Source organism: Nerophis ophidion, linkage group LG11 (assembly GCF_033978795.1).
Source record: "Nerophis ophidion isolate RoL-2023_Sa linkage group LG11, RoL_Noph_v1.0, whole genome shotgun sequence".
Taxonomy (NCBI): Eukaryota; Metazoa; Chordata; class Actinopteri; order Syngnathiformes; family Syngnathidae; genus Nerophis; species Nerophis ophidion.
This window is the reverse complement of record NC_084621.1, coordinates 25,950,047-25,966,009: the sequence shown is the minus strand read 5'-3', so window position 1 is coordinate 25,966,009 and position 15,963 is coordinate 25,950,047. Positions and strand designations below refer to the sequence as shown.

At 41.1% G+C, this 15,963-nt stretch overlaps 2 protein-coding genes across 4 annotated transcripts in view; one reads left to right on the top strand and one right to left on the bottom strand.

The window, feature by feature from the left end:
* Nucleotides 1–5,573, bottom strand: part of rab5ab (RAB5A, member RAS oncogene family, b) — a 24,552-nt gene extending 18,979 nt beyond the window's left edge. The window contains exon 1 of one of the 2 annotated variants that reach the window (XM_061915470.1): nt 5,327–5,573. Coding sequence is in view for 1 of the 2 variants with exons in the window: in XM_061915469.1 (XP_061771453.1) it covers nt 2,327–2,349 (23 nt within the window). In the remaining variant the exon portion in view is untranslated. Of the gene's footprint in view, nt 1–2,326; nt 2,365–5,326 lie in introns of those variants that run through there. The other variant, XM_061915469.1, reaches the window with a different exon arrangement.
* efhb (EF-hand domain family, member B) lies at nt 4,717–15,963 on the top strand. Of its 2 annotated transcripts, XM_061915468.1 has the most exons (14): nt 4,717–5,043; nt 6,046–6,143; nt 6,271–6,330; nt 8,343–8,486; nt 8,558–8,735; nt 8,816–8,926; nt 9,041–9,170; nt 10,171–10,221; nt 10,286–10,353; nt 10,430–10,584; nt 10,698–10,905; nt 11,187–11,402; nt 11,467–11,648; nt 14,714–15,963. In XM_061915468.1, the coding sequence occupies exons 2-14, from the start codon at nt 6,093–6,095 to the stop codon at nt 14,858–14,860; spliced, it is 1,701 nt and encodes a 566-aa protein (XP_061771452.1). In that variant the 5' UTR covers nt 4,717–5,043; nt 6,046–6,092; the 3' UTR covers nt 14,861–15,963. The 2 variants fall into 2 exon arrangements, with proteins under 2 accessions (XP_061771452.1, XP_061771451.1); XM_061915467.1 differs by having other exon boundaries at nt 4,717–6,143.

Below are 15,963 nucleotides of genomic sequence, written 5' to 3'. Positions count from 1 at the left end.
TACAAATAAATTCTTTAAAATTCCTACAATGTGAATTCCTTGATTTTTTTTCCCATTCTGTCTCTCACAGTTGAAGTGTACCTATGATGAAAATTAAAGACCTCTGTCATCATTTTAAGTGGGAGAACTTGCACAATCGGTGGCTGACTAAATACTTTTTTGCCCCACTGTATGTATATATATATGTATATATATAAACATGCACATTTTTGAGGTATTTGCATTATTAAAAGTTAAATAGTCAGTTAACTTTTCAGAGAAACAGCATTTTCCTAACAGATATAAACTTGTCCACTGCAGAGGACACTGTTTCTTAGAAAATAAATGTTAAACAGCCATGTAAAAAGACATTCAAATGTTTTTTTTTTTTTTGCTGTTGTTGCTTGAAACAGTGCAAAAAATACATGTAGGAAAGTAAATACCATTAGTACATTTGAAAATTATGTTTGTGTTTAATTACAGTAAGTGTGTTGATCCTAAACATTCCTGCCACTTAATTTTACACACAATGGCAGTTTTAACAAACATTTTTTTTGTACCACACCACAATAATATCGCACCGCTCAAGGGTTGGAATTGAGGGTTAAATCACGGAAAATGATTCCTGAGCGCATCCATCGCTGCTGCTCACTGCTCCCCTCACCTCCCAGGGGGATGGGTCAAATGCAGAGTAATTTTACCACACTTAGTGTGTGTGAGATTAATCACTGGTATTTCAACTTTAACTTTTTTGTTTTACACTTTTTTTTGCACCTAAAAAAATACACGTTTGTAGTAAATAAAATGTGATTAGTATATTTGAGCATTATGTTTGTGTTTATTTACAGTAAGTGTGTTTATCCTAAACATTCATGTCACTTCATTTTACACACAATGGCAGTTTTACCAAACATTGTTTTTTTTGGACTATTCCACAATAATATCATATCGCTCAAGGGTTGGACTTGGGGGTTAAATCATCATAAATTATTCCCGAGCGCGGCCACTGTTGCTGCTCACTGCTCCCCTCACCTTTCCAGCGGGTGGAACAAGGGGTTGGGCCAAATGCAGAGAGTCATTTCACCACACCTAGTGTGTGTGTGTGACTATCAGTGGTACTACAACTTTTTTGTTGTTGCTTGAAACAGTGTATGTTTCCACATGATTCTTTGCATCAAAACATACATGTTTGTAGTAAAGAAAATGTGATTGGTATATTTGAGCGTTATGTTTGTGTTTATTTACAGTAAGTCTGTTTCTCCTAAACATTCCTGCAACTTCATTTTTCACACAACGCGAGCTTTATCAAACATATTTTTGGACAATCGTACCTATCAAGGGTTGGAATTGGGGGTTAAATCACCAAAAATTATTCCCGAGCGTGGCCACCGCTGCTGCTCACTGCTCCCCTCACCTCGCAGGAGGTGGAACAAGGGGAAGGGCCAAATGCAGAGAGTCATTTCATTACACCTAGTGCGTGTGTTACTATCAGTGGTACTTAAACTTTTTTGTTGTTGCTTGAAACAGTGCATGTTTTCAAATGATTCTTTGTATCCAAACAGACATGTTTGTAGTAAAGAAAATGTGATTAGTATATTTGAGCGTTATGTTTGTGTTTATTTACAGTAAGTCTGTTTATCGTAAACATTCCTTCCACTACATTTTACACACAAAGGCAGTTCTACCAAACATTTTTCGACACTACCACAAATATAAAGAACGAGATTCATCTACAGAATCTCCTCTCTGGTCAACAAAAGCACTTTGAAGATTGTAGCGGGAACTCTCATTCAACCCTTTTTCGATTACGCTTGCACCTCCTGGTACCCCAGCACCTCCAAAACCCTCAAATCTAGACTCCAAACATCCCAGAACAAGCTAGTCCGGTTACTTTTAGACCTCCACCCCAGATCACACCTCACTCCAACCCACTTCTCCAAAGTGGCTCAGGGTGGAGGACAGAGTAAAACAACTTGCACTGAGACTAGTCTATAAAATCTGCTACACCTCCCTGATACCGAAGTACATGTCAAACTACTTCCTTAACGTAAATGACCGCCATTACCACAACACCAGGGGGAGCTTCACAAACCACGTTAAACCCAGATTCCCATCCAACAAAAGTCTTAAGTCATTCTCTTTCTATGCCACATCAATGTGGAATGCACTCACAACAGGTGTAAAAGTAAGTGCATCTCTATATTCCTTCAAAACCGCTCTAAAACACCCCCAGGCAACATCAACCCTTTACTAATACCCTCCTCCATTCACATCCCATCTCCCCGGATTGTAAATAATCAAATGTACTTCTAATGTATTTACTTGTTCTTATGCTATCTGAACTCACCATGTTCTCTGCTGGCTGTACATATCCTACCAGGTAAGAAGACCAACACTGTTTCGATGTCGATTTCTCTGTTGATGCAATTGTTGATGACTGAAGTACTGATATCAACCAAAGCTCCTCATCCCACCCACCGGATTGTAAATAATGTAAATAATTCAATGTATATACTATGATGATTAACCTGTGTGGTGACTGTATTATGCTGATAGTATATATTTGTACCATGAATTGATTAACGTGGACCCCGACTTAAACAAGTTGAAAAACTTATTGCGGTGTTGCCATTTAGTGGTCAATTGTATGGAATATGTACTGAACTGTGCAATCTACCAATAAAAGTATCCATCCATCAATCCATTGTCTACAGCTTATTCCCTTTTGGAGTTGCGGGGGGCGCTGGCGCCTATCTCAGCTACAATCGGGCTGAAGGCGGGGTAGACCCTGGACAAGTGGCCCCCTCATCGCAGGGCCAACACAGATAGACAGACAACATTCACACACTAGGGCCAATTTAGTGTTGCCAATCAACCTATCCCCAGGTGCATGTCTTTGGAAGTGGGAGGAAGCCGGAGTACCCGGAGGGAACCCACGCATTCACGGGGAGAACATCCAAACTCCACACAGAAGGATCCCGAGCCTGGGATTGAACCCAGGACTGCAGGACCTTCGTATTGTGAGGCAGACCCACTAACCCTTCTGCCACCGTGAAGCCGTGACAAAAGCCATAATAAAAGCATCAATCCATCAAAAAAATCGAGGCGTGATATTTTGATACTGTTATATTGCTGGAATGGGTTTCACGTTGGCAGAGGGGTTAGTGCGTCTGCCTCACAATACGGATGTCATGAATAGTCAGGGTTCAATCCACAATTTTCTCACCGAAACCTGCTGGTTGACATTTGGTCTGGATTCATGTCTACTTGACCGCGCTCTGATCCATAGTAAAGTTTCAGCTCCGGGAATTTTAAACAAGTAATCACCGTGTGTTTGTGTGGCTAAAGGCTAAAACTTCTCAACTCAATCTTTCTACTGTGACTTTTCCAATATTAATTGAACAAATTACAAAAGATTCAGCAACACAGATCTCCAAAATACTGTGTAATTATGCCGTTAAAGCAGACGACTTTTACCTGTGTGTGTGCGTAGCGCTGATACTTCCTAGAAACCTGTGACGTCCTGCGTACACGTCATCATTACACTACGTTTCCAAGACGATTGTAATTTAGTAAACTAAAAAAGCCGTATTGGCATGTGTTGCAATGTTAATATTTCATCATTGATGTATAAACTATCAGACTGCGTGGTGGGTAGTAGTGGGTTTCAGTAGGCCTTTAAGGTTAGGGTTTGTAGCCAGAACTTCCAACACAATCAATATATAGCTGGAAGCAATTTCCAAAATTGCCAAAACGATTGTTCATTATACAAATTGCGCCCACTGATTTGCAAAATGTGCACCACACATTATGCAAATATATAGCTGGAAGCAATTTGCAAAGGATTGTGCATCATACAAATTGCTCACATTGGTGTTGTGCCTACAACACGGGTGTCAAACTCTCGCCCGCGGGCCAAATTTGGCCCGCCGTGTAATTTCATTTGGCCATTGAGTCAATATCTAATTAACATTAGAGCTGTCCCGCCGGTATTATACAACTGTGGTGCCACTGTAACACCGCATTCACCGCTAATACTCATACTTGCCAACCTTCCCGATTTTCTCGGGAGACTCCCGAAGTTCAGTGCCCCTCCCGAAAATCACCCGGGACAACCATTCTTCCGAATTTCTCCCGATTTCCACCAAGACAACGATATGGCCTAAAGGGCATTGCCTTTAGCGTTCTCTACAACGTGTCGTCACATCCGCTTTTCCTCCAAACAAACAGCGTTATTTACGGCTTTTACACACACATAAGTGAATGCAAGTCATACTTGGTCTACAGCCATACAGGTCACACTGAGGATGGCCGTATAAACAACTTTAACACTGTTACAAATATGCACCAAACTGTGAACCCACGCCAAACAAGAATGACAAACACATTTCGGGAGAACATCCGCACCGTAACACAACCTAAACACAACAGAACAAATACCCAGAACCTTGCAGCACTAACTCTTCTGGGGCACTACAATATACACCCACGCTACCAAAAAACCCCACTCCCTAGCTTGTTCAATATTGAATGCAAAACTTGTTTGGGTCTTATTAAAAGGTCAATTTGTTCAACCTTGGCCCGCGGCTTTGTTCAGTTTTAAATTTTGGCCCAGTCTGTATTTGAGTTTGACAACCCTGGCCTACAACATCAATGGGTTGATTGGCAACACTAAATTGGCCCTAGTGTGTGAATGTTGTCTGTCTATCTGTGTTGGCCCTGTGCTGAGGTAGCGACTTGTCCAGGGTGTACACCGCCTTCCGCCCAATTGTAGCTGAGATGGGCACCAGCGCCCCTCACGACCCCAAAGGGGAATACGCGGTAGAAAATGGATGGATGGATATCGCTGGAATTGACAGTTTACGCAACCCGTCCTCTTGTTATTGTTGACTAGCGCAAATTAGCAGCGTTAGCCGCGCGGCTAACTGACGAAAGTTCGGAACATATCTCTCCAGACACATTTTTATCCCACCAGTTATTAAGTCCACTACGCGTCGTGTCTTTTGGACCCACTGACACATGTGGCGTGATAATTCGCTTCGGCGAAGGAATTGTCACTGTGGCGTAAGTTATGCGTTTGGGTGTGTACGCGGCTAGTGTGACAGATAGCTAGGCTAGCTTGCTAGCTGTCACTACGAACTGACCGACTAAGTCGCGGTGTTCAAAAACGCTTTGGTGGAGTCCACGTTTTCTTGTTCGAACATAACAAATGACACTCGGAACCGCTCAAGTCGTCATGCCGGCGAACTAGCCCTTCCAGTGTCGACGGCGTTATAGCTCGCTAAAGAGGAGCCGCCTCCCGGCTAGCTGGAGGCGGCTAATGCTAATAATGCCGCGCTGTACTCACCCGGCCCAACAAATCAAGCCGCTGGGTGTGCTCACAATGCCCCCGCAGAAAAACAAACAAACAAACAAACACAAAAAGAAACACTTCAAGCCGTCTTGCTGCGCGGTGAGCTGATGAAGCAACCGATTATTCTCCAGCAGGCTCCGCCACTTTAACTTCCCGGTTGGCTTTGTACGTACGAGCGATGATGACAGATCGTATGACTTGCGGCTCTCAAATTCAACCCTACAATCCTACGTCCGGTCGAGCACCGCCAGTAATAACACAAACTATCCACATTTATCTCATTTCAAATATTTTCAGCATTACATGCTTCGACAAGACATCTATGAGAAAACGCCCGGATTTTTTTTTTCCTGTACTTTTTTTTTCATTTATTGTATTTTTTTAATTTTATAAACCTTTATTTACAATATGCAACATTTACATACAATCAACAAATAATAATACTAATAATAACAACAAGCACAGCAATAGTACAAGACAACACCCGGAAATATCAAACGATACCGTAGAAAATGCCATTTAAATATCGTACTTTCGTCAATCTTTCTACATACTGATTTTCTAAAGTCACTTTTATTCACATCCTCTCGTCCTTTTGAGTTCTAATGAAAAAGTAACACCAATATATGTCGGCGCTTTAATGGACATGTTGCTAGGCAACGGCACATTGTTTTTGCAATTGTGTTAGCTCTCATTTGTTTCCTCCACGGCAGGGAACGCCGTTTTATACTTTTTTGTAAATATTCAAGAATGTGGGAAGATGTCCGACGGAGTGAAGCTGGCAGACAGGTTGACACAACAAATGCCGACGGTAAGTTCAAGTGTTGACCCGATAAGCAACATTCGCGAGCGTGTGGCTTTCTTTGTATTCAGTGTATAAACGCTGAATGCTAACTTCAACAATTACTCTTTTTTTTTTTTTTTTTTTTTTAATCCAGGCTGGAAAACGATGTCCTGTTGGGGACAGAGCCGAGGCTTGCTTACAAGAAGTGGAAAGGGTACGTTTTTACAAATATCGAACAAGCCAAGTGGTGTCCAAAGTGCGGCCCGGAGGCCATTCTAGCCCTCGACTAATGAAAAAAACATTTAAAAAATGTGGAACAAAAAAAAAAAAGGTGATATACAATAAGGAAAAGCTACAATGTTTTATTGAATAACAAGGTTGTTGTTTTTTCTTTAAAACGCGTCATTGCTAAAGAAAAATATTGACTCAAAATCAATATGATGAATTATTAACCTATTCAAGGCTTCAATTACTTCACATCATAAATTCCACTTTGTGTTGGCCTTTGCCATATAAAAAACATGTTTCTTTGACAAGCAAAGAAAAAAAAAGAAAAACTTATGTTTCACGGATAGATTTGAAGTTGATCTGAGTATTAACTATAAGACCACTGATTTACCGCCCCAAAAAATCAGTTTTTAAGTTGTGGTCCATTTGCACACTCTTGGCATTCTCTCGATGCGCTTCAAGAGGTCACCTGAAAAGGTTTTCATTTCACAGGTGTCATAGTTTTGATGCCTTCAGTGACAATCTAAAATGTCAATAGTCATGGAAATAAAGAAAACACATTGAAATGAGGCATGTCTAAACTTTTGGCCTATACTGTATGTATGTATGTATGTATATATATCCATCCATTTTCTACCGCTTATTCCCTTTTGGAGTCGCGGGGGGCGCTGGCGCCTATCCCAGCTACAATCGGGCGGAAGGCGGTGCACACCCTGGACAAGCCGCCAACTCGCCAACTCATCGCAGGGCCAACACAGATAGACAGACAACATTCACACTCACATTCACACACTAGGGCCAATTTAGTGTTGCCAATCAATTTATCCCCCGGTGCATGTCTTTGGAAGTGGGAGAAAGCCGGAGTACCCGGAGGGAACCAACGCATTCACGGGGAGAACATGCAAACTCCACACAGAAAGATCCCGAGCCTGAGATTTAACCCTGGACTGCAGGACCTTCGTATTGTGAGGCAGACGCACTAACCCCTCTTCCACAGTGAAGCCCTGTATGTATGTATGCATGTATGTATGTATGTATATATGTGTATATGTATATGTGTGTGTGTGTTGTGTGTGTATGTATATATATATATATATATATATATATATATATATATATATATATATATATATATATATATATATATCAAAGGTTACAAAAAACAAAAATATATATTGTATTGGTTTGGAAAATGTAAAATAAAAATCCCCCCTGCATGATTAGATTTTTCAGTGTGCGGTCCTCAGTAGAAATAGTTTGGACACCCCTGAAATAAGCCTTGTGGGACACACGTCTTTCCCTTTTCTGTGTGTTCTGCATAGTTAAGAAATTTTACTATTTCCCCTCCACTTTAACATTTTGTTGGCCTGTGGCACTAAAGAAAACATTGTAACTCGACCTAACAATAGCTGGGTTCCTCTTTTAAATAGCACAGTATCTTTTTTCACTGTTCTGTAGATGAATGTCCGATATATAAAAAGGAATGCTGCATCTTTTCCACTGAACTCATTGTTAGCACAACTCGATGGAACTTGGAAGGCTGTAAACTATTTAAAATTTGAGCAAAAGTGAACATTGTTTTATCTAAAAAGAACTTTGAGAACGTAATCCATGCCTTTTTAGTTTAAATCTTTCATCTTTGGTAAATGGCGTTTTTGTAGTTGTAAACCAGTGATACGCACTTTTAGACGACCACAATGTAACCCACCAATGTAACCCCAAGTGGACCCCGACTTAAACAAGTTGAAAAACTTATTCGGGTGTTACCATTTAGTGGTCAATTGTACGGAATATGTACTGAACTGTGCAATCTACTAATAAAAGTATCAATCAATCAATCACCAGACATCCTTTTCAAGTACTGGTCTAAAAGGCATGTAAAGTGAACATGTTCCAAATAAAAATTCAATATAAATTCCAATGGTGGGATGCAATACACATTGAAATTACTGCATGCAATAAAAGATAAATTTAAGAGTAGTCATTGTTTTTTTCCAGGCTCTAACCCCACCTGTGGTGAAGAAGTACCACGACAGTAACCGACCCATGCCTGGCGTGATCCGAGTGCACCACGGGAAGGCCAACGATCCCAAAATTGCAGACACAATCGTCCACGGCAAGAGTGTCAAGTCTTCCCTGACGGTGAATAACTCTCTCACCCCAGAAGCCAAAAGTTGAGGATACTGATCTGGTAATGACTTTTTGTCCAACAGGCGGCAGCTTCCCTCAACCCTCCTGTGTGCAGCAGGTTCCAGCGTAAACTCCAAGACTTCAGTGAGGCCATCTACGCATCCCAAAGGAAGACACCGCTGGGACGTGTGCCCGACCAACGCCTTGGACTTCCCGGCTGGTACAACGACGAAACCACTTTTGGACATAGAAATGTGAGAGGTACGTGTGACGCCAAGTTTAACAAATCCTTACTAGTCTGTCTGGTGTTTAATTCCTAATCAGGGTTTTTTTTTGTGCAGAGGTGGACGTCCGGGATGTTATTCATCCTCCTAAAACGGCCAAGGAGTTGAACAATGAGATTCAGGGGTCACACGAGGCTTACGTCCGGAGTCACAACAGCTATTTTGTCGGTGAGTATTCTGGAAATGCTGAATATGGATACAGCCCTTGTACTGAATTTCGTTTGATTGTGTACCTCGAGTGTATCCTGCCAGTCCTCAGTGATCCTGTCTCTCGTATTCCAGGCGAGCGAATAGATCGGAAGTACGACACGGATCACTACAATAAAGAAAGATGCTTTGGCAAGCCGACACCTCATTGCAACGAGGGACGCAGGGTTGGCCGAAGTTTACGATGGCTGGACGAGCCCACCGGGTGAGCCGCGACTTAATTAATGTGGCATCAACTGAGCCTCGTCCCACCATTAGCCGAGTCTTAACAAGGCCCAGAACTAGAAGTGTGGTTGCTTCAGAGCGATTGTTGCCAGGAAACACCGCTGACAGTCTTCCATTAACTCAAAGCCAATCAATTATAATTTATCAATGACAACTGAATGTCGGCCCCAAAAAAACCTTAATACACAGTCATCCATTATAAAAGGACAAATCCAAGAACGAGAAGCAGCAAACAAAGAAAGCTTACATACAATAAACATATAGAACACAATAAGACAGCGAACCATTTACTATCTCAGAAATATTTCTAAAAGTGAGAAATTCGTTGTCAAAATTTGATCTCAAAATGATCATTCACACGTTCATTTCGTCTGGTATGGACTGTTGCAATTTTCTTTTCAACAAGTCAACGCTAAAGAGACTCCAGACTGTACAAAATGCGGCTGCCAGACTTTTGACCGGTGCACCCAGAACAGCCCATGTTACCCCCGTTTTATCCAGTCTTCATTGGCTTCCAGTTAAATTCTGCATTGAGTTTAACATTTTAGTCCTGACATGGTGGGGCCTCTCAGTACATCACTGACTTGCTATGCCCCTACTCTTCAGAACGCAGGCAGGGTCTTCTAAAGATCCCAAAAACTTGTTTTAAAACCTGTGGAGACCTGGCATCCCAAGCTATAGCTCCCAGACTCTGGAACAACTTGCACCAGTCCTTCCGTGATCTTGACTGTGTTGATACTCTTAAGAAACATTTGAAAACTTATTTTTTTGTAAGGCTTTTAGTTAATGCACTTTTAACTATCAACTTTAATCCACTTTGTATTATTTTTATGATGTTGCCCCTGTTGTTTTTATAGAATTTTTGTTTTACTTCACCGAAGTTTTGTACAGCGCTTTATGATTTTATCTGTGAAAAGCACTTTATAAATTAAATGTACTTACTTGCTTACATCCATTTTGGCATTATTCTTTTCCTGAAGGTTCTACAACCCAGACCGTGACTCAACTGGCTGCGTTGGAAAGTCACAGAGGTGAGATTTAAAAAAAACAAAACTTTAAAATCACATTTCCAAGTTGGACTTGTCTTTATCCCAGGAAAGGGGGCGGCTTGAAGGTGTCACCACAACACAGTTTCGGATTGGTCAAACCTGAGGATGAATTTGGTGAGTTTTCTTATCCTACCAGGCCATCTGAGCCGAGACAATCCGATGGCGTCATTTTCCGTGTTTCTTCCCGCAGGCGTGGGAGAATTGATGCACTGCATGGACCCGGACGAGAGTGTTCGACCAATAGAGCGTCACCGTAGTTTGTCTGGCGCGTTGCGACACCGCCTCAAGATGATTAACTTCCAGAACTTTTCTTCGATTGTGGAGGCCTTCAGGTACTATGACAAGGTACATGTAGACCTACCTGGTTGGGATTGGGATTTTGAATGGTTTCAGTAACACCTTGGTGACTTACTCCCCTAATGGCAGTTGTCACTGACAAGAACAACATTTGTCTCCAGAAAGGCAACGGGCAGGTCGACAAGGAGGACCTTCAAGAAGTGTGCCGTCACTTCAAGCTGGGGGTGAGAGATTCGGTCCTGGGCGAACTGCTCCAATACTGCGACACGTACAAAAACGGGTTTATTGACTTCCTGGAGTTTGCAAACTACCTCACCTGGAAGGACAAGATGCCTCTTAACAAAAATGACCAGACATTGGTTGTGAATGGTGAGCTGCAGCTTTTCTTGGATGTTTCTAAAACTAGAAACCTGTTTGCATAACAATTGTAGTCCAGTGAAACCATTCTTGAATGGCGTTGCCTCCACCTTACAGATTAAATACTTCGATCCAACACCCTCCCCTCAGACAAGATGTAGTCCTTGAGCATGAACAGAAAAAAGTCTGCTCGGATGAGCAGTCCAGCCGTGACTAATTCAATGCTCTGAGCTCTGAATTAATGAAAACATTTGCAGCATATAATCATTATAGCCTGTTTCTGTTGTGTCCAGCCCTGTATCCGACCAGCTTAGACGGCGATCCTGCATCAGTATTGACTCGGCCCCCTTCTTCCAATGCTTTGTTAAAACCTGAAGACCTGGAACTTTTCAAGCGGGGCAGCTCAAACAAGAACGTGAGGACGATCAGACGACCCGATGGGACCCCGAATCACTACATCACCTCCGCCTCGTTCATCGGGGCAGGCAGAGGGGGGCTGCAGTCATCAAGTAAGAAATTGTTACCAACAATCGATGATGTCAAAGTCCTCCCGTCTTTCTCTTTTTTGTGTAGAGACTCGCACGTATGGGCTCCCGTCGGTCCGCACTGACGTTTCGCTCACACGCAACAGGAGACTCAGCAACCTTATTAATTACGGCGATATGACCACAGCGGCAGATCTGCTGGTGCCATCAGTGTACTGCAGCAATGGCGTCTACCATGACCACTTCTTCAGTCCATGCTCCAAGAAAGAGGTACACCTTGATGACCGCTCAAAATAACGTTCAAGTAAGGGTGTAACGGTACACAAACATTCGGTGCGTACCTCGGTTTAGAGGTCATGGTACGGTTCATTTTCGGTACAGTAAGAAAACAACAAAATATACATTTTCTGGTTATTTATTTACCAAATTTGTAAACAATGGCTTCATCCTTTTAACATTTGGAACACTATAATAATTATGCCCAAAAATAGAAATAGCTCTGTGTGTGATGTATGTGAGCCACCAAGAGGCCGATCAGTGCAACAGCAGGCAGTCATGAATGCTAAGGATAATAATAACCAGTGACGTGTGGTGAGGTATATACAGTGGGGCAAAAAAGTATTTAGTCAGCCACCGATTGTGCAAGTTCTCCCACTTAAAATGATGACAGAGGTCTGTAATTTTCATTATAGGTACACTTCAACTGTGACAGACAGAATGTGAAAAAAATTTCAGGAATTCACATTGTAGGAATTTTAAAGAATTTATTTGTAAATTATAGTGGAAAATAAGTATTTGGTCAACCATTCAAAGCTCTCACTGATGGAAGGAGGTTTTGGCTCAAAATGTCACGATACATGGATCAATCGTCCTGTCCCCTTAGCAGAAAAACAGCCCCAAAGCATGATATTTCCACCCCCATGTTTCACAGTAGGTATGGTGTTCTTGGGATGCAACTTAGTATTCTTCTTCCTCCAAACACGACGAGTTGAGTTTATACCAAAAAGTTCTACTTCGGTTTCATCTGACCACATGAAATTCTCCCAATCCACCTGTATAATCGATGTATCCATTTTGGTATACACTCAACTCGTCGTGTTTGGAGGAAGAAGAATACTGAGTTGCATCCCAAGAACACCAAACCTACTGTGAAGCATGGGGGTGGAAACATCATGCTTTGGGGCTGTTTTTCTGCTAAGGGGACAGGACTATTGATCCGTGTTAAGGAAATAATGAATGGGGCCATCTATCGTGACATTTTGAGACAAAACCTCTTTCCATCAGTGAGAGATTTTCCACCATAATTTACAAATAAATTATTTAAAATCCCTACAGTGTGAATTCCTGGATTTTTTTTCACATTCTGTCTCTCACAGTTGAAGTGTACCTATGACGAAAATTACAGACCTCTGTCATCATTTTAAGTGGGAGAACTTGCACAATTGGTGGCTGACTACTTTTTTGCCCCACTGTAGCTGGTGAGGCAGTGACGTAATCAGAATCAGATTAACAAATATACAGTATGCGCTCTACGCAGATTATTTGCCATTTAAATGGCAGCAGTTTACAGGTTATGTTTCATTTCTGCATTCTTTACACATACAAACTGTTGCCCACAAAATGTGCGTTTCATTAAAAAAAAAACACAAATAACGTTATCGTCGTCTTACCTTTACTTATAAATGAAGTCAATGCGCCGGTCCTTCTGGATAAAACTATCCGTCACTTTCTGGTAATAGTCCTCCTTCACTCCCTTCAGTTTTAAAATTCTCAAAGAGTTCAACATAGTTGCCGCGATTAGCAGAGCTTCTACTCTCATCATTTTCACGAAATGCTAGCTGCTGTTTGGGGAGGAAGCAGGTCGCATTGATGACATCTTTTAAAATCTCTCGGTTCTCTTTTACCTCAGCATTGTGGACACTGATGTTGAGTCGCCGCTGTTCATCCAAAGCCAAGTCTATCCTCGTCATCCCAAACGTTTTTAGCGCAATCTAGCTTTGAATATAAGCGGCCGACCGCTCATGAAAAATGTCCAGCTGCTAACTATGTACCAATCACTATATGACTGATACCAGAATGATTATACTTTTACATTTTTTTCTAATCAGACAATATTTTTCTTACAATAAATTGAATTTTACCGAAAACATTATCTGACTAGAAACATTTTTAAAAGTACATTAACAAGAAGACATAATGTACTAGATAATATATTTTCTGAAAATCTTCAAGAATAATTGCCTGGCCACTGGAAGACTTTGAGGCCAAAAACCTAAAGCATTTAAATGAGGAACAGTAGTTTTTGTTTTTTTTTAGTTATTGTGTACTATTGACTTGGTTGTGATCAAACAATTGTATGTAATAAAAAATAATTATCAATTGGTTAAGTAGTGTGTTTGTATTGTTACACTGTCAATAATTCTCATCATAAATGAATGGAAACATTTACAATTAATACATGTGATAAGTATTGATCGTATGGGAATCGTTGGCATAAAAACCCTACAGGAACATGCCTAAAAAGAGTAAGTCTTTTAAACTTTTTACAATTGTCAAACAAAGACAGGCAGTGTCAATTTGTAGGTAAACAAAAGACAGTCAAAATAGCAACTCGCAATAACAGTAAAAAGCAAAATGAGTATTTTTGTGATGACAGGTTTATAAAAAGATGCACACAGATATATAGCAAACATTTTGCTGCTGGACTTTGTCTCACATTTTATTTCTATATATATATCCGAGACCGCATCCTCCAGATGTCCCGACAACACTCTGCTTTAAATTCTCTCGCATTACAGACATACTGCCATGAAAAGGACTGTCTCCTTTGTAAATTGAGCAAATTACTTGTGTTTTTGACATGTTTTCGAGCTAACTGTTTGCATACTTTCTATGTTTTCACCCCTCGTGTTGTTGCCAGTGGCTACAGCCATTGTTCTCTTCCTGTTGCTGCCGGTCGCTCTTAACCGCGAATGTTTGCTTCCGTCCGAGGAAAACACGAGCAATGACGTAATTTATTATCGATGTTTGTTGACAAACAGTTGGAGAATGACCCAGTGTTGAACTCCAGCTCGGTTCAAAACAACGTAGCAAAGGATCAGACTCAGCTGTTGAAACAATTCCAATAAATTATTTTGGGAAGTATTTTGGTAATTCATATTCTTTTAGTTATTCAGAACAATGTACCTGAATGGTCAATAAACAGGTGCAGTCGTGTCACTGCCAGTCATGTCCAAGTCTCTTCTGTGAGAGCCAATCAGCTCTTTTCCCTGCCGAGCTCTTTCTGCGTGAGCCAATCATCGCCTTATCTTACGTTTTCAACCTGTCGTTCGCAGATTGCGCAGGTCTACAGGAATGTTGGCGAGGATATTTCTGAGGAGACGTTTGAAGAGGCTTGGAAGCTGGCGTCCACCAGGCATCCCTATGGGAGCGTCTGTGTGGACTCTTTCCAAGCAGCCCTCAAGGAAATAAAAGCTTTGTAACCAGAATATTTGTGGTTTTTTTTACTGCTCTGTCAGGAAACCTTTAAGTTAAAATGTCACTAAATCAAACATTTTATCTAGGTGTGTCTTAGAATAGTCCACTACTCCATTCAGACTTCACAGTCGAATGGTTGGACATTGAACCCACAGTGGAGTACCTGAGGCCCCTCTGGGTACAGCAAATGGTGTTAAGAGGATGTCCCAAGATGGGACACTGGGCCGGAGCCCCCAATCTGATACATATCAGACTTTACCAACACACGCATCGGCCTTGGTGGGTCTCGCCCAAGATTGGGCCTGGTGCGCTGCTGCGGCAGGAAGACTCCCTCACTGCTCCCCTCTAGCAATGGTAATGATCCTTTTTCAGGTTCACCAACATAAAAATTGTTACGACGTTTCCAGGTACCGTATTTTTCGGAGTATAAGTCGCACCTTCCGAAAATGCATAATAAATAAGGAAAAAAACATATATAAGTATATATATGGAGTATAAGTCACATTTTTGGGGGACATTTTTTTGATAAAACCCTACACCTAGAATAGACATTTGAAAGGCAATTTAAAATAAATAAAGAATAGTGAACAACAGGCTGAATAAGTGTACATTATATGACGCATAAATAACCAACTGAGAACGTGCCTGGTATGTTAACGTAACATATTATGGTAAAAGTCATTCAAATAATTATAACATAAAGAACATGCTATACCAGGGGTCACCAACGCGGTGCCCGCGGGCACCAGGTAGCCCGTAAGGACCAAATGAGTAGCCCTCTGGCCTGTTCTAAAAATAGGTCAAATAGCAGCACTTACCAGTGAGCTGCCTCTATTTTTTAAATTGTATGTATTTACTAGCAAGCTGGTCTCGCTTTGTTCGACATTTTTAATTCTAAAAGAGACAAAACTCAAATAGAATTTGAAAATCCAAGAAAATATTTTAAAGACTTGTTCTTCACTTGTTTAAATTAATTCAATGATTTTTTTTTACTTTGCTTCCTATAACTTTCAGAAAGACAATTGTAGAGAAAAAATACAACCTTAAAAATTATTTTAGGATTTTTAAACACATATACCTTTTTACCTTTTAAATTCCTTCCTCTTCT

Coding starts and splice junctions, on each gene's coding strand:
- efhb (XM_061915468.1), top strand. CDS start 6,093: ATGTCCGACGGAGTGAAGCTGGCAGACAGGTTGACACAACAAATGCCG. Junction 10,222..10,285: donor TGCGTTGGAAAGTCACAGAG/GTGAGATTTAAA, acceptor TCTTTATCCCAG/GAAAGGGGGCGGCTTGAAGG. Junction 10,585..10,697: donor CCTTCAGGTACTATGACAAG/GTACATGTAGAC, acceptor ATTTGTCTCCAG/AAAGGCAACGGGCAGGTCGA.